Genomic DNA, 22,414 nt, shown 5'->3' with positions numbered 1-22,414 from the left:
GAGCTGGGGCTGCTCAGTCTGGAGAAGAGCCCAGGGGGACCTGAGAGCTGCCTTCCAATGCCAGAGGGATCCTGCAAGGAAGGCTGCAGAGGGACTTCTCCTAAGGGTGTCTAGAGCCAGGCCAAGGGGGAAGGGTTGGAAGCTGAGGGAGAGCAGGGTCAGACTGGAGCTGAGGAAGAAGTTCTTCAGTCTGAGGGTGGTGAGACTCTGGAAGGGGTTGCCCAGAGAGGCTGTGGATGTCCCCTCCCTGGAGGTGTACAAGGCCAGGTTGGATGAGGCCTTAGGCAACCAAGTCTGGCTGAGAGGTGTCCCTGGCCCTGGCAGGGGGGTTGGAGGAGATGATCTCTCAGGTCTTTTCCAACCTGAGCCACTCTAGGATTCTCTTACTGATTTTCTCTCTTTTCCCCTCTGTTGAAGTGCCTTCATCTCAAGCCATGTGTTTTGACTCTTTCCTCCCATTCTCTCCCCATCCCACTGTGGGTGGGCAGTGAGCAAGTGGCTGTGTGGGGCTTAGCTGCTGGCTGCACTTAAGGCACCCTGAGGAGCAGGGATGAAGGCACAGGACCATGCTGCAGGTTTCTCCTGTGCAGCTGGCTCTGGGGATTCCCTTGAGTTTTGGTGTTTGGGTGGTGCATAAATAGCTTTGCAGAAGTGTCCTTCCAGCTGCTGTGTGTGTGGCAGGGAGGCTGGAGCCTCTTTAGGTCTGGTTTTGGTTGACTGACCTTGTGAAATGTGTCCTGTGCTGCTTTTGTGTTTGTGGGTGCTGAAGACAGGAGGGAGCCAGCAGGATGCCAGCACTGCCCCTGGATGAGCTGCAGCTGACAGAGAGAGATCCCAGGACTGGGAAGCTGAGGACTTTGCCAGCACTGGTGAGCTGTGTTTTTCCTGAAAGCCAAACAAGACCTTTCAGAGCTAACTGTCTTCCCTTGAGGCCTGGGCTGAGGTGTCCCTTGGTCCAGGTTATGATGAACTGTGATTGGCTTGCCTGCCAAAGGCACTTGCTTTGTGTTTCAGTGCATTGGGGATCTTCTCAGTGCTGATCAATAGCTAAAGGGCAGGGGGCAAGAGGATGGGGCCAGACTCCTCTCAGTGGTGCCCAGGGAACAGGGCAGAGGCACTGGGCACAAACTGGAACCCAGGAGGTTCTGTCTGAAGATGAGGAGAAACTTGTTTGGTGTGAGGCTGCTGGAGGCCTGGAGCAGGCTGCCCAGAGAGGTTGTGGAGTCTCCTTCCCTGGAGAGCTTCCAAAGCCCCCTGGGCACTGTGCTGCTGGGCAGGCTGCTGTGGGTGCCCTGCTGGAGCAGGGGGGCTGGGCTGGATGCTTTTCAGGTGTCCTTCCAGTCCCCAGCATGCTGGGATTCTGTGACTGCCACTGGCTCAGGAGGAGGTTTGCCCTGGGCATGCAGACCCATGGGCTCCTTCACAGGATTCTCACTGTAGACTGGGAGCATTTGGGCAAAGCATTTGCCCAGCAAGCCTTGGGAAGGGCACTGAAATGTCTCATCTCTGTCTTTGGTGGCCATGGTGGTTTGACTTAGTGCAATGTTGTGCAAGAGCCACTTGAGAGGGGGAAGAGGGAGGGCAGGCCATGCTTCAGAAGCATGACATGAAGCTGTTGCTGTTTGTCTGGGAGGTGTGGGAGGACTGCTTTGCAAGTCTTTTGGTTAAGAGAGTGCAAGGAACAACATCTACCAAATTATGAAGGTCTGAAAAGCTTGCTGGTAAATAAAGATACAAACCCACTGCTCTGCTGCCTTGAAAGGTCAGAAAATGGGAAGCTTCCAGGGAGCTGAATGTCAGATTGTGCTAGTGTGGGTTTGTGTTGGCTTCCTAGCACGCAGTGAGCAGAGCAAATAGCAACTGGGAGTTCCTGTCACCTGCTCTGTCGTTTTAAGACAGTGTTTTGGCTTTCTGCAGCACCCAGCAATCAAAGCAGATCGCTCTTTTGTGCTGTACAGACCACCCCCTGCCAGCAGAGAGCCTGCTTTGGTGGAAGAGTTCCTGGAGCGAGCAAAATTCATTGCAGACGACCTCAGCTGGCTTCTGGCTTTGCCTCATGAGAAGTTCTGGTGCCAGGTAACAATTGTTTCATGGCTCTGGAAGAAAAGGCAGAAACAATCTAGGTGCTTGGTGGAGCCACCAGCTTGAGATCCTCTCATTCTGTCTCTGGCTGCTTGGGAGACCAAGGCCTGCCTGACCCCAGCCTCCTTTCAGGGAGCTGTAGTCAGCAATGAGGCCTCCCCTCAGCCTGCCTCCTCTTCTCCAGACTAAACACCCCCAGCTCCCTCAGACACTGCTCATGTGATGGCCTTCAAACCCCTCCCCAGCCTTGTTGCTCTCCTCTGGACACCCTCCAGCCCCTCAATGCCTTTCCTGTGCTGTGGTGCCCAGAACTGAGCCCAGTGCTCAGGCTGTGCCCACTGCAGGGCACCATCACTTCCCTGCTCCTGACCACACCGTGACTGATCCAGGCCAGGCTGCCATTGGCCCTCTCAGCTGCCTGGGCGCAGCCTGGCTCACCTTCAGCCCTCCACCAGCACCCCCAGCTCCTCTTCCAGTGAGCTGCTTTCCAGCCACTCTGCCCCAAGGCTGGAGTGTTGCTTGGGGTTATTGTGACCCAAGTGCAGGAGCCAGCTCTTGGCCTTTTGAGCCCACTGACCCCAGCCCATCCATCCAACCCAGCCAGGTCCCTTTGCAGATCCTTCCTGCCCTCCAGCAGCTCAATGCTGCCACTCCATTTAGTGTCACCTGGGACCTTGCTGAGGGTGCCCTCCCTCCCTTCATCCAAACCATTGCTGTCTGAAGCAGGGGAATCCTTTTAGCCCTCTTGGAAGTTTAGAATTGCTGGACTGAGATTCCCCTGGGCTGCCCTCAGGTGCCTCTGGGCAGGTGTGACATTCCCTTCCTGCCCTTCCCTTGTGCCAGGTCATATTTGATGAGACACTGCAGAAGTGCCTGGACTCCTACCTGTGCCATGCCCCACGCAAGTTCGATGCCTCCCTGGGCTGGCAGCCCGAGGTGGAGGAGATGCAGAGCTGCCTCCACCGCAGTGTCTTCCTGACCTTCCTCAGGATGGCCACGCACAAGGAGTCCAAGGTAAGCACTGCCCTGCCTGGCAGCTGCTCCAGGCTGTGTTTCTTAGGGGTATAGGCAACTGGGGAGGCTAATCATGTGTCCTGCTGCTGTGCCCAGCTGCCTTCCTCTCCCAGGGCATGTTTATCAACCTGTTTGTCCATGTGCAGATAATGAGAACCACTCAGAGCTCCACTATCTGAGCTATGCAGTGATTTTGTAGGCAGGAGATCCAGGCAGCCAGCTAAATAATGGCAGGTTAGCCATGTGTGATGGTGTGATAGTGGCTGGGAGAGAGGACAGAGCCAGCTGGCTTGTGTACAGCTGCATGGCCAGAGGAAGGCTGCAGAGGGACTCCTCTAAGGGTGTGTAGAGCCAGGCCAAGGGGGAAGGGTTGGAAGCTGAGGGAGAGCAGGGTCAGACTGGAGCTGAGGAAGAAGTTCTTCAGTACAAGGGTGGTGAGAGTCTGGAATGGGCTGCCCAGAGAGGCTGTAGATGTTCCCTCCCTGGAGGTGCTGAAGGCCAGGCTGGATGAGGCCTTGGGCACCCAAGTCCAGGAGAGACAAGTCCCTGCCCATGGCAGGCAGCTTTGAGGAGATGATCTCTGAGGTCCCTTCCAACCTAAGCTGTTCCAGGATTCTTCAGGCTGCCAGCAGCTGAGCATTGGCTCCCTCAGTGCCTCTTCCTCTGTGCCATGCAGTGATCTGTGCTAACACTTGGCTCTCCTTGAACTTGCCCCAGGTTCTGGGCACACAACGACCTGGCTCCAAATGGCTGTTTTCTTGGCAGCCTAATTGAAAGCCAAGCCCTCACTGTGGGAGTGCAGCTCCCAGCAGCAGCCCTGGAATTTTCACCAGCCCTTTGGGCAGGATGAGGCCTTTGGGCAGGATGGGGGAGGCGCCTGCTGTGCTGGCAATTGCTCCCCTGCTACTCTCCTTGGTCCCTGCTGTGTTATTCAGTGGTGTATTGAGTCTCTCCATTGCCACAATGCTGTCATTCAGGACCTTGGGAGTGGGAGGTGGAGGACTGGGGCAGGAACAGGTAGAAGGAATGCTGGAGCCTGGAGCTGGCACTGCTTCAGCAGCAGTACTCAGACACCTCTATGGTGTCTTTCATTCCAGGATCTGATTAAATCTTAACCACTCCAGTGGGGCAGACAAGCATTCAAACCCATTTTATAGTTGAGTAACTTGAAGAGAATGAATAGGCTGTTGGCAGGCAGGCAGGCAGCAGGAGTTCTAGAAGCTGAGCCTGGGCAGCATAAAGCCCTGGCCCTCTGCTCCAGCAGGGAGATGTGTGTGCTGCCTTTCACTGGGAGTGAAAACATTTGCTGTCATGGGCAGGTCTGGCTTCTGAAAATCCCAAATCACCTTTGAGCTTGTTTGTTTCCCAGTGTCAGAGCTGATGGAATCTTTGTCATCTAGACCTCTAGAAGAGATTCCTTCAGTGTTATGACTCAGGGGGGTTGACAGAGTGTTGTAGTAGTCAGGGCACAGAGCTGCAGCTCAGAGAGCCACAGGCTGGTTTGGGTTGGCAGGGACCTCTCAGGGCCATCCAGTCCAACCCCCCTGCAGTCAGCAGGGACATCTGCAACTAGAGCAGCTTGCTCAGGGCCCCAGACAACCTGACCTTCAATAGTTCCAGGGGTGGGGCATCTCCCACCTCACTGGGCAGCCTGGGCTGGGGTCTCAGCACCCTCAGTGTCAAACAGCTTTTCCTTCCCTCCAGATTAAATCTTCCTGCTTTGGTTTCAAACCATCACCCCTTGTCCTGTCACAGCATACCCTGCTCAAGAGTCTGGCCCCACCTCTCTGTACTGCAAGGCCACAGAAGGTCTCCCTGGAGCCTTCTCTTCTCCAGGCTGAACAAGCCCAGCTCTCTCAGCCTGACTCCACAGCATTGGGCTTCCAGCCCCCTCAGTCCCTGGGATCTCTGCCTGCTGGTCACTGATGCAGTCATCTTCAGTGCCTTGATTCTGCTCTGCCTGGGTACCAGTGCCCTCAGGCTGTGATTTCATGGGATCCTCTCAGTGTCAGAGCCAGTCAAGCTGTTCCTGTGCCTGGCTGCTCATCCCTGCCTCTGGGCTGAGGCACTCCTGTGTCTGCTCAGCTGGTCACTTGGCCATGTCTTGAGCCAGCCTGGGAGCAGAGTGACCTGTAGGGAGCTTTGTCTTTGCCCTTCTAGGTGGGTTGGTTCCCCTGCTGGTGCAGCCTGACCCTGTGAGCAGTGCAAGGCTGGGGGGTGAATGCTGTGACCTGCACAGCTGATGGCAGTGACAAGCAGCTGGGAATGTGGGGCTGTAGGGCTCTGCAGAAGAAGTGTGAGCAGAGTTGCTGCCTTCTGTGGCACAAAATGCTTAACCCACCTTGGGGAGATGTGTCTGCAGGTCTCATAAAATCATGGAGTGCATTGGGTGGGAGGGGACCCTGGAAGGTCAGCCTGTGTGACCCCTCTGCTGTGTACCCCTCTGCAGCCAGCAGGGACATGAACCAAAACAATTCTATGGGCTCCAGCAAGACCTGGTTGCTCCAGAGCCCCATCAAGTCTGACCTTGAATGTCTCCAGGGGTGAGGCCTCCACCACATCTCAGGGCAAGCTGTTCCAGTGTCTCACCACCCTTACTGCTAAGAATTTCTTCCCAGTCTCCTGTCTAAAGCTGCCCTCCTCAAGCTCATTGCAGTTGTAGTTAGTGTCATTGCTATGCTGGAGTTCTGGCAGAGCAAGATCTGGAGTAGCCTTTGAATCCCTCTCTCTTTCTTTGCAGGATCACTTTATCACTCCCTCTGTCTTTGGAGAAATCATTTACAACAACTTCCTGTTTGACATCCCCAAGATCCTGGACCTCTGTGTGCTCTTTGGGAAGGGCAATGCTCCCCTGCTCCAGAAGATGATAGGTTAGTTAAAACCCAGGAACACCTTGCTGCATTTAGGCTTTTGTCTGCTTGTCTAGTGACAGCTGAGATTTTATGGCAGTGTGACTGCTCTGAAAGTGAATTCTTCACTAGCAACTAGAATCTGCAGTTTCTGAATCAGTATCTGGCTCAGGTTACTTTTCCTTGGACCCTTTTTTATATCCTGGGCCCCCTTCTTGTATCCTTGGCTCCCTTTTTTTCCCTGGCCCCCCTTTTTGTATCCTTGGCTCCCTTTTTTTATCCTTGGCCCCTGTTTTTTATCCTTGACCCCCTTTTTTTCCCTGGTCCCCCCGTTTTTCATCCTTGGCCCCCTTTTTTCATCCTTGGCCCCCTTTTTATATCCTTGGCTCCCTTTTTTTCCCTGGCCCCCCTTTTTGTATCCTTGGCCCCCTGTTTTTTCCCTTGGCCCCTTCATTTCTGTCAGCTTAGCTGTCCTGAGCTGGGCTGGTGGTGTGAGGCGTGAGCCAAGGCACAGTTACACCTCAGCAGTTGTTTCCTGAGCCAGTTACATATTTCTTCTCAGCCACTGTATGAGGACCATGGAGGCTCTGGAAAATCCTGGTGGAGGTGGGAAGGGGCAAACAACTCCACTCCTGGGCAGGCAGGGAGGGAGGAGGCTTAGAGCATGGGGCAGAGTCCAACTGCTCATTTGAGTGCTGCTTTGCCCAGAGTTGGGAGCCAAGTGAAATGTGCCAGGTGAGGTAATCAGTGGTCTGGGAAGAGGGAGAACTTGACATTTCAGTGCAGACATTGATTTATACAGTGCCTGCAAACCACAGAGCAGCTCAGAGCACAGCTCAAGCTGTCCTTGTCCCTTCACTTCCCTGGCTCTGGACAGTCAGTCTCAGGGCAAGTGCATACTAAGGAGCAGCTCAGCCTTGGCTGCTAGAACCTGTGTAATGAATCAGGGCAATGGGTTCAGTGTTTGCATTGCTCCTGTGTGCTCCTCACCAGGGACCCACCTCTGATCTTTCCCATCCCCCTGAGCACAGCTGGAAGAGTACTTAACCTTGGCTGAAGTGACCTGCTCTTCCTCAAGTCTAACCCCCTTTGTCTGGGGTTCATGCACTGAACCTTGCACCTCTCTCTGGTAGTTACTTGTGCCTCCTTGCCAGGCTGACTGACATGGGAAGTGTTTGAGACCTTGTGATGCAGCCCAGTTTCCAGACCACAAAAGCTTAGAGGAACCTTTGCATTTTTGAACCCCTTTATCCTTTCTCAGGAACTTCCACTCTAAGTTCACCTGTCCAGCCCCAGAGGTGCAGCTCTGAAGTTTAGATTACCTAGGGTCTGCAAAGTACTCTGAAGGTGGCCTAGGTGTGTGGGGGCTCAGTGGGATGGTGCAGAGGCTCTGGAGGGCAGCACAGTAATGCTCCACACACCCAGCCAGGGCTTTGCTCACCTGATTATTTGCCTTCTGTTGTGACAGTCATGGCCTGGGCAGTTCTGGGGGGTGATTCATTGATTAACTTTGGGTTCACAGATTCACAGATTGCACTGAGTTGGAAGGGACCCTCAAAGGTCATCTTGTCCAACCCCCCTGCAGGCAGCAGGGACACCTCCAACTACAGCAGCTTGCTCAGGGCCACATCAAGTCTAATCTTGGATGTCTCCAGGGATGGGGCCTCAACAACAGCCCTGGGCATCCTGCTCCAGTGTCTCCCCAGCCTCAGTGTGCAGAACTTCCTCCTGATGTCCAGCCTCAATCTGCCCTGCTCCCGTTCCAAACCACTGCTCCTTGTCCCCTCCCCACAGCCCCTTCTGAGCAGTCCCTCCCCAGCCTGCCTGGAGCTCCCCTGTAGATACTGAGATGCAGCTCTAAGGTCTCCCTCTGGAGCCTTCTCTTCTCCAGGCTGAGCAGCCCCAGCTCTCCCAGCCTGCCTTCACAGGAGAGGTGCCCCCTCTGGAGCCACTCCAGCAGGCCCATGCCTCTCTTGTGCTGGGGGCCTCAGAGCTGTTCTCTGAGGGGATGAAGGAATTTGAAGGCTGTCTCGTAACTCTTACCCATGCTCTGTCCTCACTGGAGAGCTTCCCATTTTCCCCAGGTGAGCAGTCATTCCCAGGAGGACAGGCAGGCTCTGAGCCTGCTTGCTGAGGATTGATGGTGTGCCAGTGCTCAGTGGGGTATTCTGTAGAGATAATGAAGTCCAAGCAATATAATAGCAGGTATTACTAAAGCCTCATTACCTCTAAGAAATGTCCTGCAGAAGCTTTCCCTGCCTGTGCTGAACTGTTATCAGTAATTAAGAGTCAGCTCCAGTTGTCACATAAAGCAGTGTTTAGTGGTAGTATTTGCATTATTCATTGATTCAGCCTCTGGGGCATGAATCATCCAACTCCTCCTTGGCTCTGCTCTGCTGAGCATGTTCTCATTACCACTTCTCTGGTTGCACTGATGAGTTGACAGGCTGGCTGGGTAGGGGTGGGCCCTCTGCCTGTGTCCTGAGTGGTGATGAGCTGTGTCTGGAGGGGCAGGGGTGGCAGTGAGAACACAAATGCTGCTCCTGCTGCAAGTTCACTGGTGGGAGTGAGTGAAATGGGCTCCTTCTTCTCCTTCTCTTCCCAGGAAATATCTTCACCCAGCAGCCAAGTTACTTCAGTGACCTCGATGAAACTCTGCCCACTGTCCTCCAGGTACTGCTTCCTGCTTGGCAGGGCCCAGGTTCCAGCTCAAAGTGTGGCACAGCTCAGAGGGTAGAAGGGACCAAGTGTGGCCACAGGCAAGCAGAGGGTGTTTGCTCTTGCTTGCTTTTGTCTGGTTCATGCTCATGTGGCTCAGGCAGGCTCTGAACCTTTATCTGGAGCTAGTGCTGACTATTTGCTGTTGCCTTCAGCTCCTGCCCCTCTCTGCAGTTTATCTCCAGGAATTTTCATTAGGCAGCTCAGAAACTGTGCTTTGTGTCACCCCCACCTCAAGCAAGGGAGAGACTGAAACTGAGCAAAGGAGAGACCCTGGGAAGTAGCTGAGCCTTGCCATAGTAGAAGAGCTTTGTGTTAGTGCACGTTGTGGGCTCTCAGGAGCAAAGGAAGACCTAGAGGAGAGCTGGAGAAGGACTTGGTACAAAGACACCTAGTGCCAGGACAAGGGGCCATGGCTCCACACTGGAAGAGGCTGCATTCAGAAGAGGCATTAGGAAGAAATTCTTTGCCATGGGGGTGGTGAGGCCCTGGCACAGGCTGCCCAGAGAAGCTGTGGAGGCTTTACAACGAGATGGTCCTTGAGGTCCCTTCCAACCCAGCCCTTTCTGTGAACCTGTGAAGCTTCAGTGCTTGTAGCCTCCCACCCATGTATGCCCAGGGGGAGGCTTTGGCAAAGTGCAGGTGTAGGAGAGCTGATTGAGCTGGGTTCCACACCAAAGGCTGTTGGCAAGCCAGAGCCTAACTCTCTCAGCTTCTCTTCAGATCCTTTGTTTGTACAGAACCACCAAGTCTGTCTGCTCTCCTCAGAGGAGAGGGCAGAAGGCACTGGGACTAGATCTTCAGCAGGAGGTGCTGCTGACCTCCCATTTGTCCCCCTGCTCCCTTGCAGACATGGATCTCAGGTGGCCTCCCAGTGTTGGCCTTGCTGGCCATTTCCCCACACACCTCAGGGTCTGGATGCACAGAATCACAGATTGCACTGGGTTGGAAGGGACCCAAAGGTCATCTTGTCCAATCCCCTGCAGGCAGCAGGGACAGCTCCAACTGCAGCAGCTTGCTCAGGGCCACATCAAGTTTGTTCTTGGAGCCTCAGCTACATCCCTGGGCCACCTGTCCCAGTGTCTCCCCAGCCTCACTGTGCACAACTTCCTCCTGATGCCCAACCTAACTCTGCCCTTCTCCAGTTTCAAACCATTGCCCCTGAGCCTATTCCCACAGTCCCTCCCCAGCCTGCCTGGAGGTCCCCTTCAGATACTGAAATGCAGCTCTAAGGTCTGCCTGGAGCCTTCTCTTCTCCAGGCTGAACAACCCCAGCTCTCCCAGCCTGTCCCCATGGCAGAGGTGCTCCAGGCCTCTGCAATCCCTGTCTCAGCACCACAGCCTTGTGCAGCTGCCCTGAAATGCCTTGCAGGCTGCATGGAGGCTGAGCAGTGCAGCATGGTCCTTCCTGCCAGGGTCTGCTGCAGCTTTCATCTTGCACAGCCCCTTGCTGTGTGGAGGCAGTTCCATTGCTCCTGTGATCACAGCAGTGAGTGCTCACAGCAGGAAGCATGTCCTGCTGCTCTCTCCTGCCTCTTAACCCTGTTCCCTTGCTGTAGGTGTTCAACAATATCCTGCACAAGTGTGGTTTGCAGTGTGAAGGAGCCTCTGCTGAGCCCCAGAAGCTGGAAGAAAAAGTGAATGTGACCCCAGGGAACATGCCCCTCCAGGTGGGACTGCTGCTCTTGCACCTCACTCTTTGCTGTCCTGCAGCCTGGGCAGTGTGGAGCAGTAAGGCTGCAGAGGGTCATTCTGTTCCCAAATGCTGGTGGCTGCTGTGGCACCTGGTTCCATGTCATTGTTTCCCTGCTTGTCATCTGACTGATGATAAAGCTGCTCCAGCAGGAGCTGGCTGTGCTGTGGGGCAGCCACAGGCAGTGTGTCCTGGGCTCTTCCTGAGCCTGCCTCCTTGTGTTTCACTTAACCACTTGGGCAGTTACTACATCCCAGCATGGTGGGGTTGGGAAGGGAGCTCTGGAGATCGTCCAGCCCACCCCCCCTGCTCCAGCAGGGCACCCACAGCAGCTTGCCCAGCAGCACAGTGGCCAGGGGGGGTTGGAAGCTCTTGAGACTCCACAACCTCTCTGGGCAGCCTGCTCCAGGGCTACAGCACCCTCACAACAAAGACATTTCCCCTCCTGTTCAGATGGACCCTCCTGGGTTCCAGTTTGTGCCCACCACCCCTTGTGCTGTCCCTGGGCACCACTGAGAAGAACCTGGCCCCATGCCCTTGCCCCCTGCCCTTTGGATACTGATCAGCATGGAGAAGCTCACCTCTTGTAAGGCCAGAGTGTGGCTTACAGAGCCCTGGCAGTGCTCAGGGTTGATTCTTTCTCCTGCAGGACTGCTTGTTTAATGGCAGTTCATGAAGGGAGGGTGGGATTTGTGCAGACAAGCCCCTCTCAGGGGTTGTGGCCTTGTGCAGACACACAGCTGGTGTGGGGGAGCTGCTGCAGCTGCCCTGGCAGTGCTTCGTGCCCTTAAGAGGCTCTCTGAGGCCCCTCCCAGCCTGACCCCTCTTGGGTGACTCTTTGGTGGGTAGCAGATTTGTTCCTTGTGCAGCCAGGCACAGCTTGTCCCTGGTGGTGAGTTACTGAGCAGGCTGGCTGGCTTTGCCCTCCCAGGAGCTGAAGGACATTGTGCTGTACCTGTGTGACACCTGCACCACGCTCTGGGCCTTCCTCGACGTCTTCCCGCCGGCGTGCCAGACCTTCCAGAGGCACGACTTCTGCTCCAGGTACCCCTGGGGCTGCAGGCACAGCTTGTCCTGAGGAGGTGCTGCTGTGTCCTGGCCCAGGCCCTGCACCATTAAGAGCAGTCAGAATCATTGCAACTAGAGACTGCTAGGCTTAGACTGACAGGAAGAGAGACTAATGATGTAGGGAGGTGTAGAGCTTGCCGGTTGTGTCTTCACCTTCATCATTACCTGTGAGTGATCCTAGAGGCAGGCAGCCACCCACCCATTGTTTCAAACTCACCTCAAGAGTCCTGGCTGTGCTTTGGAAGGGGTGCAGGAGGATGTGCAGAAAAGAGCTGTGAGAAGAAAGAGCTTCACAGAATCATTTGGGTTGGAAAAGACCTCTAAGATCATTGGGTCCAACCATTAAGCCAAGACCACCAGGTCACCACCAGGTCACCACCAAACCATGTCCCTCAGCACCACATCCACAGGGCTTTGAAACCCCTCCAGGGATGGGAGCTCCACCACCAGGCTGCCTTGGGCAGCCTGTTCCAGGCCTTGACAACCATGTTGGAGGAGAAATTGTTCCTCATGTCCAACCTAAACCTCCCATGCTGCAACTTGCCTGCCCCCTGGGAGAAGAGACCAAGTCCCACCCAGCCCCAACCTCCCCTCAGGGAGCTGTATAGAGTGAGAAAGTCTCCCCTCAGCCTCCCCATCTCCAGGCCAAACAACCCCAGTTCCCTCAGCAGCTCCCCACAAGACCACACTCCAAAGCCCCCACCAGCTCTGTTGCCCCTCTCTGGTCCTGCTCCAGCCCTTCAATGTCCTTCTTGTAGTGAGGGCTTTATCAATATCAGTGCTTATCAGTAGCCAAAGGGTGGGCAGCAAGCTTCCTGCTCTATGACCCAAAGCAAGGGGAACAGAGTATCTGAGAGTGTTGGTCCATCCAGATCTGAAAGGGAATGGTTTGGTTTGATGTTATGCCCAAGTTTTGTGCTAGAGAGTGTTGAGGCTGGCAAAAGCTGAGTGCCTGGGAGAGGTGAGGAGCCAGCACTGTCACAGCTGGGCTGACAGCTCATTCCCTGGCCAGCTCTGGATCACAGCAGTGGTGAGTCAGGATGGTCTCAAGGACCAGACAGCAGAGAGTGTTCCCATGGAGGCTGCAGATCCGTGAGTGGCACTTTCCCAGCTTGCTCTGCCCAGGACTGGAGGAGTCACCATCCCTGGAGGTGTTCAAGAAGCTGTCAGTGTGGTGCTCAGGCTATAGTTTAGTGATCATGGTAGCTGGGTTAAGGTTGGACTCCATGATCTTAAAGGTCTTTCCCAACCTTGATGATTGGATTCTGTGTTTCCTCCCTGCCCCATTGTACTCAAACATCCCCTGAGGCTTTCTGCATCCTGGGTACCCTCAGCTAAGTGCCCACCTAGAGCAGAGCTGAACAGCAAGATCAGTAAGACTCCATTGCAAATCCTCCTGTTTCACAGCCAGCTGTTAGCATACAGCAAGGCAGAGCCATCATGAGGGTTTTAGGGTGAGAGAGGAGTGGTTTGGGACAGCCCTGAGCAGGTCAGCTCCTTGCAGACAGCAGATCTGTGCTTGGGATGGCTCTTAGCTGGGAGGTTGTTCTTCAGTTCAGCAGCATGATGCTCTTCAACTGCATTTCTTTGCCTGCATCTTCAAAGACACCTTGATGTGCTCCTTAGAGAGCTGCTCTTTGCCTATCACTTACTTCATAGCTTCATAGATCCTTAGAATGGTTTGGGTTGGAAGGGACCTTAAAGCTCATCCAGTTCCAACCCCCTGCCATGGGCAGGGACACCTCCCACTGGCCTACATTGCTCCAGGCCTCATCCAGCCTGGCCCTGAACACCTCCAGGGGAGGGGACACCCACAGCCTCCCTGGGCAACCTGTGCCAGTGTCTCCCCACCCTCACAGGAGAGAATTTCTTCCTAATCTCCACTCTCAGGCTGCCCTCTTGAAGCTCCAATCCCTTGCCCCTCATCCTGGCACTGCTTGCTTGTGTTGCAGGGACCAAAACCCAGGATGGGAGGCCAGTGAAATGAGCCCTTTGGTTTGTGCTGCAGCACATGATTGCTGACACCTCAGCTGACACTGCCTGGCTTTGTTGCCCTATTTTTGCTTTTTCTTACAGGTTAGCTTCGTTTTATGATGTGGCAATTCCTGAGCTGGAAGCTGCAATTAAGAAGAGGCATTATGAGGATGAGAGGTGAGAGTGTCTGCCCAGCCCTGCTCTGCTCCCTTCAGCGAGGCTCTCCCAGGGCTTAGTTACCAGTTCACCTCATGCTGCTCTCTGTGGAGTCTAGCCTTTTGTTTTTATCTGCTTCAAAGCCCTCTGAAGAGCTGGCTTTGCTCACCCCCAGGCTCCCCTGGGCAGTGGGGTGACTGATGTCTGTCTCTGCTGCCCAAGAGGCAGCTTGATGGGAGGTGCACCCAAAGCGCAGCGACGCGGGCAGAGCGCTGCCCCTGTGCACACACTGCTCCCATCTGAGAGCACAGGCTCTGCTGCTGCAGCTGAGAGGTCATCTGTCTGACCCTGGGGACACTTGGTGACTGAGGCCAACCTTCAGAGCATGAATTTCTCACAGAATCATAGAACAGTTTTGGTTGGAAAAGATCCCAACCATTCTCTAACTCTGCCAAGCTCACCCCTGGCCCTCAGCACCACATTGCTGCCCCTTATAAACACCTCCAGGGATGGGGATTCAACCCTCTCCCTGGGAAGCCTCTTCCAGTCTTGGAGAACCCTTACAGTGAAGTAGTTTCTTGTAATGGCCAACCTAAATTTCCCCTGAGGCCATTTCCTTTTGTCATTTGTTCCTTGGGAGAAGAGACCAAGCCCCACCTGGCTCCAGCCTCCTTGCAGGGAGTTGTAGAGAGCCAGAAGGTGTCCCCTCAGCCTCCTTTTCTCCAGGCTAAACACCCCCAGTTCCCTCAGCTGCTCCTCACCAGCCCTGGTCTCCAGACCCTTCTCCAGCTTTGTTGCCCTTTTCTGGACCCACTCCAGCACCAAAATGTCCTTGGAGTGAGAGGCTCAAGCCTGACCCCAGTATTCCAGGTGTGGCCTCACCAATGCCTGGTACAGAGTCTTGAGCAGAAGTGTGTCAAGGATTCAGAGTTCCTGTGCTGACATCAGCCATGTGTTCTTTTGCTGTCTCTGAAGTGGTTTTGCTGATTTGTGGAGGAGGATTTCACATTCCAGGAAGAAGATGATAGAAGCTTTCCACATCCTAATAAACCAAGTGTGTCTGCAGCCCATCTTGGAAAGCAGGTATTGGTCCTTGGGCTGTGGGGGACCAAGCAGTCATTTGATTGCCTTTGGGGGCAGTTTGTTTCCTTGGGGAAAATGAACAGATATTGCTGATTCTTTTGGGGTTGTAGCCAGAGACCTTGGCTCAGTTCAGAGGTCTGTAGTCCTGCACAGAAGGAGTGTCCCAGGTGAAGCTACATGATCCAGAACTGCTGTGGTGTGGACTCCACTAGAGTGGGAGGAGGCTTCAGTGCAGTGAGCTTTCTGACCTCAATGTATGGCTGAGTTGCAAGTTCCAGTGCTGTGTGTGGCCAGCTTGACAGAGCCACCCCAGTGCAATGATGCAGTGGTGTATAGGCCACAGAAACCAACTGGTTTGTGTCTGCCTCTACCTATCCTAGTGTGGAACTTGCTGGCTCTGGGAGTAATCTCAAACTGGAGGCAGGTATCAGTAGAATTAGTAGAAGTGAGATGACTCCCTGCTGGGGACAGAGCCAGGGACCCAGACTCTGCTCACCAGGCTGATCCTCCTTGGGGCTGGTCTCTCCTTGCCTGTGCTTGTTGCAGGGTTTGTAGCTTGCTGGTCCCTGCAGCTCTCCTTCTGCTTCAGTGTTTTCCCTGGTTGGATACCAGGAGAGCTGTCCAGGAAGATGAGGAGTGTTTGGTGGTGGAGTTCACAGCTTCACAGATTGCATTGGGTTGGGAGGGACACCTCAAAAGTCATCTTGCCCAACCCCCCCTGCAGTCATGAGGGATGCCTCCAACTGGAGCAGGCTGCCCAGGGCCACATCAAGGCTGATCTTGAAAGTCTTCAGGGACAGGGCCTCCACCACATCCCTGGGCAGCTTGCTCCAGTGTGTCACCACCCTCATTGTGCAAAACTTCCTCCTGATGTGCAACCTAAATTTGCCTTGCTCCACTTTCAAACCATTGCCCCTCCTCCTGTCACCACAGGCCCTTCTGAACAGCCCTCCCCAGCCTTCCTGGAGGTTCCCTTCAGATACTGAAGTGTATTTCCTTGTGAAACACTTGGATTTGCTTCCTTAACCTCCTCTGTGACCTGGACTCTGTCACCCATTCTGTCTGCTGCAAATCCAGTCCCTGATGGGATGAGAGCAGCCTTGCCTTACCCTTGCTTGCTGGAGTGCTGCCTTTGGGTAGCCACCAGGGTGTAACCTGTTCACATTCCATAGTGCTAGGGACAACTCCTGCTCCAGAGGCAGTAAAGGAACTGCTCCAGAAACTGCTCCTCAGCTTGAGAGGTGAGGCTGCTGTTGAGCTGATGTGGTTAGCTTCCAGAGAAAGGCCTCTCTCTTAGCACTGTGTGCTGCAGAGAGGCTCAGTGCAGCAGCAAAGGGAGGTTTAGGGTCAGAGAGGCTGCAGCAGGAGCTGGCTGAGTGTGTTCTTGCCTAGCTGAGCACATACTCCCTGGTGTGATCCCAACACCTATAATAAGTGCAGTTAGGAAAGCACCACACACCCTCAATAAGTGTAATCCTTAGTGCAGGGCTGAGGCACCAGACTCTGATTTGTAAACCTTGTAATTCAGAGAATCCCAGGATGGTTTGGCTTGGAAGGGACCTTAAGGTCATCCAGTTCCACCCCTCCTGTCACAAACAGCTACTCCTCCTTGCATAAAGCCCTTCCAGCACTTCCAGGCATGGAGCCTCCACAACTCTGGGCAGCCTGTTCCAGTGCCTCACCACCCTCATGGGGAAGAACTTCCTCCTAATGCCTCATCTAAACCCAGCTCCTTCCATTCTATCAGCTGTAGACCAAGCTGCCTGTTTGCTGAAGCCACAAAGGAAACTTGTTCCCATTTGACCTTCTGCTCCTGAGGAAGCCCCAAAGTGGGCTGAGATCCATTTCAGATGTGTGAGGCTGGGGGGGCAGAGTGTGGAGCCTGTGCACTGAGGTAGCCTCACCACTGGGTTTTTTCTCTCTGTGCCATTCTTTTCTGCAGCTGTGAGAATATTCAGCCTTTCATTGAGGAATTTCTCCAGATCTTCACCTCAGTGCTTCAGGAAAGGAGGTGAGCCTGCCTGGGAAGAGGCCCAAGGGGAGGAGGGCCAGCTTGCCTTCCTCTCCCATTCTTTACACCAATATTGCCTGAGACATCCTTATGAGGCACTGGGGAGTTACAGATCATCCTAACTGGTTGGGAGAAGTGCTGTCAGAGGGTTTCAGTCTCTGCAGTGCAGACTTGACTGTGAAGGTGAGGAGGATGGTGTGTGACACTGCAGAACACTGTTCTCCCCTCTCTTCAATCCCAGCTTTCCAAGTGGCAGATAGCAATTTAGCCATTAGCTGCCCTGACAAGTGAGCCTGCTGCTACTAATGGTGCTTTACAGCTGGGGTGACAAGGCAGAGAGCTGCTCAGTGCTCATGCTGAGGATCAGAGCTAGGGGCAGAATGGGGAGTTGTGCCACATCAGGAGTGTGGCAGCTGGCTCTGCTGGCTTGGAGGGAGGTGCAGCTGCAGTGGAATGGGGATGAAATCAGCCCTGGGATCAGTGTGGGGTGGGAGGTTGTACCTGTTCCTACCTGAGCAGTGAGGAGGTGACAGTGGCATGGCAGGGAGGGCAGCAGCTCTGCTGGGGATCTGTTGGGTTGGATGAAACCTGCTCCTGTCCTCAGATTTCTCCGTGACTATGATGAGTTGTTTCCTGTGGAGGATGATGTCAGCCTGCTCCAGCAAGCCTCCTCCACCCTGTATCCTTTGCTGTCACCTTGGGGCTCTGCAGGCCTGCCCAAGTGGCACTGCCACTGCTGCTGCCTCTGGTGAAGCTGCAGGGCTGGCAGTGAGTAATGGAAAGGCTTCTGTCCTTGGTGGTGGAGCCACAGGCCTGGAAATTACTGAAGACATGGTTATTGCAGGGCAAGGTCTGAATGTGTGCATCTGGAAATGTCCTTAATGCTGGCCCCCTAGAGATGAGACCAGGACAGCCTACATCCTCCAGGCAGTAGAGAGTGCCTGGGAAGGGGTAGACAGGAAGAAAGCACAAGGTGCTAAAGATCCATCACCAGCAGCAGCACCTAAGGGAGCATCAGCAGGAGGGGAGAGCACTGCAGAGGACATGGAGGAGCTTGGGGCTGCATACTTATCAGAGGAGGAGGTGAGTAGAGCTGTGAGGAGGCCTGGGTCCTGCTCTTTCTGTCCTTTGGTCTGTGAAGAGAGGATTGGTTTGCTTGCTCTGGGGGATGGACATGGGAGGTTGAATCACTTCTCACTTTGGCTAAACCTCAGTGCAGCTCCATGTGCCTTCTGACATGAGGAACTCACAGTCCCAGCATGGTGGGGTTCAAAGGGACCTCTGGAGATGCTAAAGCAGGGCACCCACAGCAGCTTGCCCAGCAGCACAATGGCCAGGGGGATTTGGAAGCTCTCCACAGGAGGCTCCACAACCTCTCTGGGCAGCCTGCTCCAGGCCTCCAGCACCCTCACACCAAACAACTTTCTCCTCCTGTTCAGGTGGAACCTCCTGGGTTCCAGTTTGTGCCCATTGCCCCTTGTGCTGTCCCTGGGCACCCCTGACAAGAGTCTGGCCCCAGCCTCTAGCCCCCCACCCTCTAGCTCTTGCTGAGCACTGAGGAGATTCCCTCTCCTCCACATTTGAGGAAGGGATTCTCCAGGGCACCCTTGCTGCCTCAGGGGCAGAGGGAAGTCATTGTGTGCCCAAGCCCACGTCACAGACTTTGTGCAGTATAAACTTAGCTCATTTCTCTTCCTTTGACTTCAGTCTTTGATTCTGGGGTTGGATTCTGTAGCCCAGCCTGCTGCTCTCCCTGTTCCTGAGGTGCCCTCCCTCAGCTGCTGTCTCTCTTCTTGTCTGCTGTTTGCAGTGTGCTGGGGCAGCTGCTGCGCCCCTCGCCAAGGTCTCGGGGGTGGAGCTGGACTCCCTCATCTCTCAAGTGAAAGACCTGCTGCCAGACCTTGGTGAGGGCTTCATCCTGGCCTGCCTGGAGGAGTACAGCTACAACACAGAGCAAGTGATCAACAACATTCTAGAAGACAAACTGGTGCCACACTTGGCCAAGCTGGACCGGAGAATGCCAAGGTCTGGGCTTTGGTTGGGGTTTCTCAGTCCCCAAGATTCTTACCCAAGGTTAGATGGCTGTAGAGCTCTGGAAGGAGTCACCTGCCTTTCCTGGGGGTAGAGAGCTTTGGTGAGAGCTTCTCCTTGCCATCTGCTGCCAGCTCTCTGCCCTCATGGTGTCCATGCAGAGGACTGCAATGGTCACTGGTCAGCATTTCACAGAATCCTACAATGGCTTAGGTTGGAAGGGACCTTGGAGATCATCTGCTCCAACCTCCCTGCCATGGGCATGGGCAGGGACACCTCCCACCAGCCCAGGCTGCTCAAGGCCTCATCCAGCCTGGCCCTGAACACCTCCAGGGAGAGGGCAGCCACAGCCTCCCTGGGCAGCCTGTGCCAGTGTCTCCCCACCCTCCCTGGAAAGAATTTCTTCCTAATCTCCACTCTCAATCTGCCCTCCTCAAGCTTCCATCCATTGCTCCTCATCCTGTCACTACAAGCCCCAGTAAAAGGTCCCTCCCCAGCTCTCCTTCAGGTACTGGAAGGCTGCTCTAAGGTCTCCCTGGAGCTTCCTCTTCTCCAGGCTCAACAGCCCCAGCTCTCCCAGCCTGTCCCCACAGGGGAGGTTCTGCAGCCCTCTGATCATCCTTGTGGCCTCCTCTGGAGCCTCTCCAGCAGCTCCAGGTCGTTGTGCTGGGGGCACCAGAACAAGCCTGAGCAGAGCAGAGGGGCAGAATCCCCTCCCTGTGCTGCTGCTCTCTGCTTTGGATGCATCCCAGCACACAGCTGCCTGCTGGGCTGCCACTGAGCCTTGCTGGCTCCTCTTCGGAGTCGGTTTGGTTTGTCTGCAGCTGCTGGTGTGTGTTTGTGCTGCCACAGCAGTTCCTGACTGAGTGGCAGGATGTGAATGTGCTGTTTGCTCACATTTCCTGGAGGAATGGGCAGCCTGTCTCCATGCTGCACTAAAACAGGAGCACCTCTTTCTCAGAAATGATGGAACAAGTCTTAGTTTGGGAACTATCTTCACTCTCTCCCAGTCAGATCTGCTGCCTCGGGGCTCAGACCATCGATGGGGGGTGGGCTTTGAGAGCAGGGTTGGGGAAGGGGGGGTCTGCAAAGCCAGCAGTTAGAGAAGACAGGGCTGGGTTGCTTTGGGGGTGGGGTTTTTTTGTTGAAACACAACTGTCAGTTCAATAGCAAATGTGGAGGTTTGGTCTCTGCTGCTCTGAGGAGTGAGCACAGCAGCAGGGAGATGCCCAGCTGAGCTGACAGCACCAGCTAACTGAAGAGAAAAATAAGGCTCTTTTGACTTAGGAATTGAACAAACCTAAGCCTGGAACTCTGAGAAAGGAACCACAGGGAGATAAATACCCTGAAATCAGCAGCACCACATTATTGGGAGGTTTTTCCCCAGCCTGTCATTCATCATAGTTGGTACTGGGCTTTACTGAGTCACTGCTTGGAGAGCAGGCAGCCTGTCAATGCCCCAGCTGCTGGCTGCTTTCACTTGCTCCTGAGTGAACAGGAGGGCTTGGGGGGGGCTGTTTGTTCTCCCTGAGGTGCTGCAGATTCCCCACAACGATCAGCTTTGAAAACTCTGCCTTTTGTCTGTGCCTTGTAGTGCTTGTGTTGTACTCTGGTGTGAGAGGGAGGAACTCGCTTGGAGCCTTGACTCTCCCCTCCTCCTCCTCTCTTCCTTTTACTCCCCCCTCCACTCTTTTTCTTCCCCCTTCTCTCTATCTTGCTCCCCCCTCCTCTATCTTGTTCCCCTCTCCCCTTTTGCTCCCCCCTCCACTCTTTTCCTCCCTGCTCCCCGCTCCCCTCTTTTCCTCCCCCCCCTTTTCCTCCCTCCCCTCCCCTCTTTTCCTCCCCCCTCCCCTCTTTTCCTCCCTCCCCTCCCCTCTTTTCCTCCCTCCCCTCCCCTCTTTTCCTCCCTCCCCTCCCCTCTTTTCCTCCCTCCCCTCCCCTCTTTTCCTCCCCCCTCCCCTCTTTTCCTCCCCCCTCCCCTCTTTTCCTCCCCCCTCCCCTCTTTTCCTCCCCCTCCCCTCTTTTCCTCCCCCCTCCCCTCTTTTCCTCCCCCCTCCCCTCTTTTCCTCCCCCCTCCCCTCTTTTCCTCCCCCCTCCCCTCTTTTCCTCCCCCCTCCCCTCTTTTCCTCCCCCCTCCCCTCTTTTCCTCCCCCCTCCCCTCTTTTCCTCCCCCCTCCCCTCTTTTCCTCCCCCCTCCCCTCTTTTCCTCCCCCCTCCCCTCTTTTCCTCCCCCCTCCCCTCTTTTCCTCCCCCCTCCCCTCTTTTCCTCCCTCCCCTCTTTTCCTCCCTCCCCTCTTTTCCTCCCCCCCCTCTTTTCCTCCCCCCCCCTCTTTTCCTCCCCCTCCCCTCTTTTCCTCCCCCTCCCCTCTTTTCCTCCCCCTCCCCTCTTTTCCTCCCCCTCCCCTCTTTTCCTCCCCCTCCCCTCTTTTCCTCCCCCTCCCCTCTTTTCCTCCCCCTCCCCTCTTTTCCTCCCCCTCCCCTCTTTTCCTCCCCCCCCCTTTTCCTCCCCCCCCTCTTTTCCTCCCCCTCCCCTCTTTTCCTCCCCCTCCCCTCTTTTCCTCCCCCTCCCCTCTTTTCCTCCCCCTCCCCTCTTTTCCTCCCCCTCCCCTCTTTTCCTCCCCCTCCCCTCTTTTCCTCCCCCTCCCCTCTTTTCCTCCCCCTCCCCTCTTTTCCTCCCCCTCCCCTCTTTTCCTCCCCCTCCCCTCTTTTCCTCCCCCTCCCCTCTTTTCCTCCCCCTCCCCTCTTTTCCTCCCCCTCCCCTCTTTTCCTCCCCCTCCCCTCTTTTCCTCCCCCTCCCCTCTTTTCCTCCCCCTCCCCTCTTTTCCTCCCCCTCCCCTCTTTTCCTCCCCCTCCCCTCTTTTCCTCCCCCTCCCCTCTTTTCCTCCCCCTCCCCTCTTTTCCTCCCCCTCCCCTCTTTTCCTCCCCCTCCCCTCTTTTCCTCCCCCTCCCCTCTTTTCCTCCCCCTCCCCTCTTTTCCTCCCTTCCCTCTTTTCCTCCCTCCCTTCCCCCCTTTTCCTCCCTCCCTTCCCCTCTTTTCCTCCCCCTCCCCTCTTTTCCTCCCCCCTCCCCTCTTTTCCTCCCTCCCCTCCCCTCTTTTCCTCCCTCCCCTCCCCTCTGTTGCTTCCCCCTCCCCTCTTTTCCCTTCCTAGCGGATCTTGGTGTGCTGTGGCTGACTCAGAGCAGCCTGATGTCTCAAGGAGAGGAGCAGACCTTGCTCATGCCACTGTTTCCCTCCTCTCTCTGACTTCCACCAGCAGGCAGCCGGAGCCAGACCCCACTCCCCTGCTCAGCTCCCGCTCCAATGTCTTCCAGCAGGATGAGTTTGATGTGTTCAGCAGGGACTCCGTGGACCTTTCTCGCATCCAGAAGGGCAAGCGGTGAGTCCCACACCCCCTCAGTTCACCCTGCCTGGCAGCAGCAGGGAGCCCCTGCCAGCCTGCCCCTGCCAGCCTGCAGATGGGTTGCTCCTACAAACCTCCTGCAGGAATGTGTTGAGGCTTATCAGAACGTTCCCCACCTGTTTCCTCTGTTTCTCTGGGCAAGTGAAATGAAATATTGAGGGGCTGCTTTCAGCTGCTGTTCCTCCTCATTGACTTTTCCCTCTGTCTGCTCTTCTGAGATTGCTCTGCCAGGCTCATTTGTAATGCCAGGCTCTTGCTTCTTGCTCTTAATGTTAGACTTGTACTGAACAACAAACCTTGAAAAGCAGCAATTTCAGTGAGCCTGAGCTCGTGA

At 55.1% G+C, this 22,414-nt stretch overlaps 1 protein-coding gene across 2 annotated transcripts in view; it reads left to right on the top strand.

Moving 5' to 3' along the window:
- Positions 1 to 720: 720 nt before the first annotated feature.
- Positions 721 to 22,414, top strand: part of LOC137461434 (activating signal cointegrator 1 complex subunit 2-like) — a 31,067-nt gene continuing 9,373 nt past the window's right edge. The window contains exons 1-14 of one of the 2 annotated variants that reach the window (XM_068171173.1): positions 721 to 869; positions 1,918 to 2,076; positions 2,926 to 3,096; positions 5,837 to 5,966; positions 8,551 to 8,618; positions 10,223 to 10,333; positions 11,288 to 11,400; positions 13,501 to 13,575; positions 14,530 to 14,637; positions 16,580 to 16,648; positions 17,253 to 17,327; positions 17,545 to 17,731; positions 18,459 to 18,673; positions 21,937 to 22,056. In XM_068171173.1, coding sequence (XP_068027274.1) covers positions 789 to 869; positions 1,918 to 2,076; positions 2,926 to 3,096; positions 5,837 to 5,966; positions 8,551 to 8,618; positions 10,223 to 10,333; positions 11,288 to 11,400; positions 13,501 to 13,575; positions 14,530 to 14,637; positions 16,580 to 16,648; positions 17,253 to 17,327; positions 17,545 to 17,731; positions 18,459 to 18,673; positions 21,937 to 22,056 — 1,682 coding nt within the window. In that variant the 5' untranslated portion in view covers positions 721 to 788. Of the gene's footprint in view, positions 870 to 1,917; positions 2,077 to 2,925; positions 3,097 to 5,836; positions 5,967 to 8,550; positions 8,619 to 10,222; positions 10,334 to 11,287; positions 11,401 to 13,500; positions 13,576 to 14,529; positions 14,638 to 16,579; positions 16,649 to 17,252; positions 17,328 to 17,544; positions 17,732 to 18,458; positions 18,674 to 21,933; positions 22,057 to 22,414 lie in introns of both variants that reach the window. The other variant, XM_068171172.1, reaches the window with a different exon arrangement.

The sequence above is a fragment of the Melanerpes formicivorus genome, unplaced genomic scaffold, assembly GCF_026170545.1.
Source record: "Melanerpes formicivorus ecotype bairdi unplaced genomic scaffold, bMelFor1.0.p_v2 SCAF_2167, whole genome shotgun sequence".
NCBI classification, from domain to species: domain Eukaryota; kingdom Metazoa; phylum Chordata; class Aves; order Piciformes; family Picidae; genus Melanerpes; species Melanerpes formicivorus.
The sequence above is the reverse complement of the archived record's forward strand: the minus strand, read 5'-3'. Positions and strand labels throughout refer to the sequence as shown.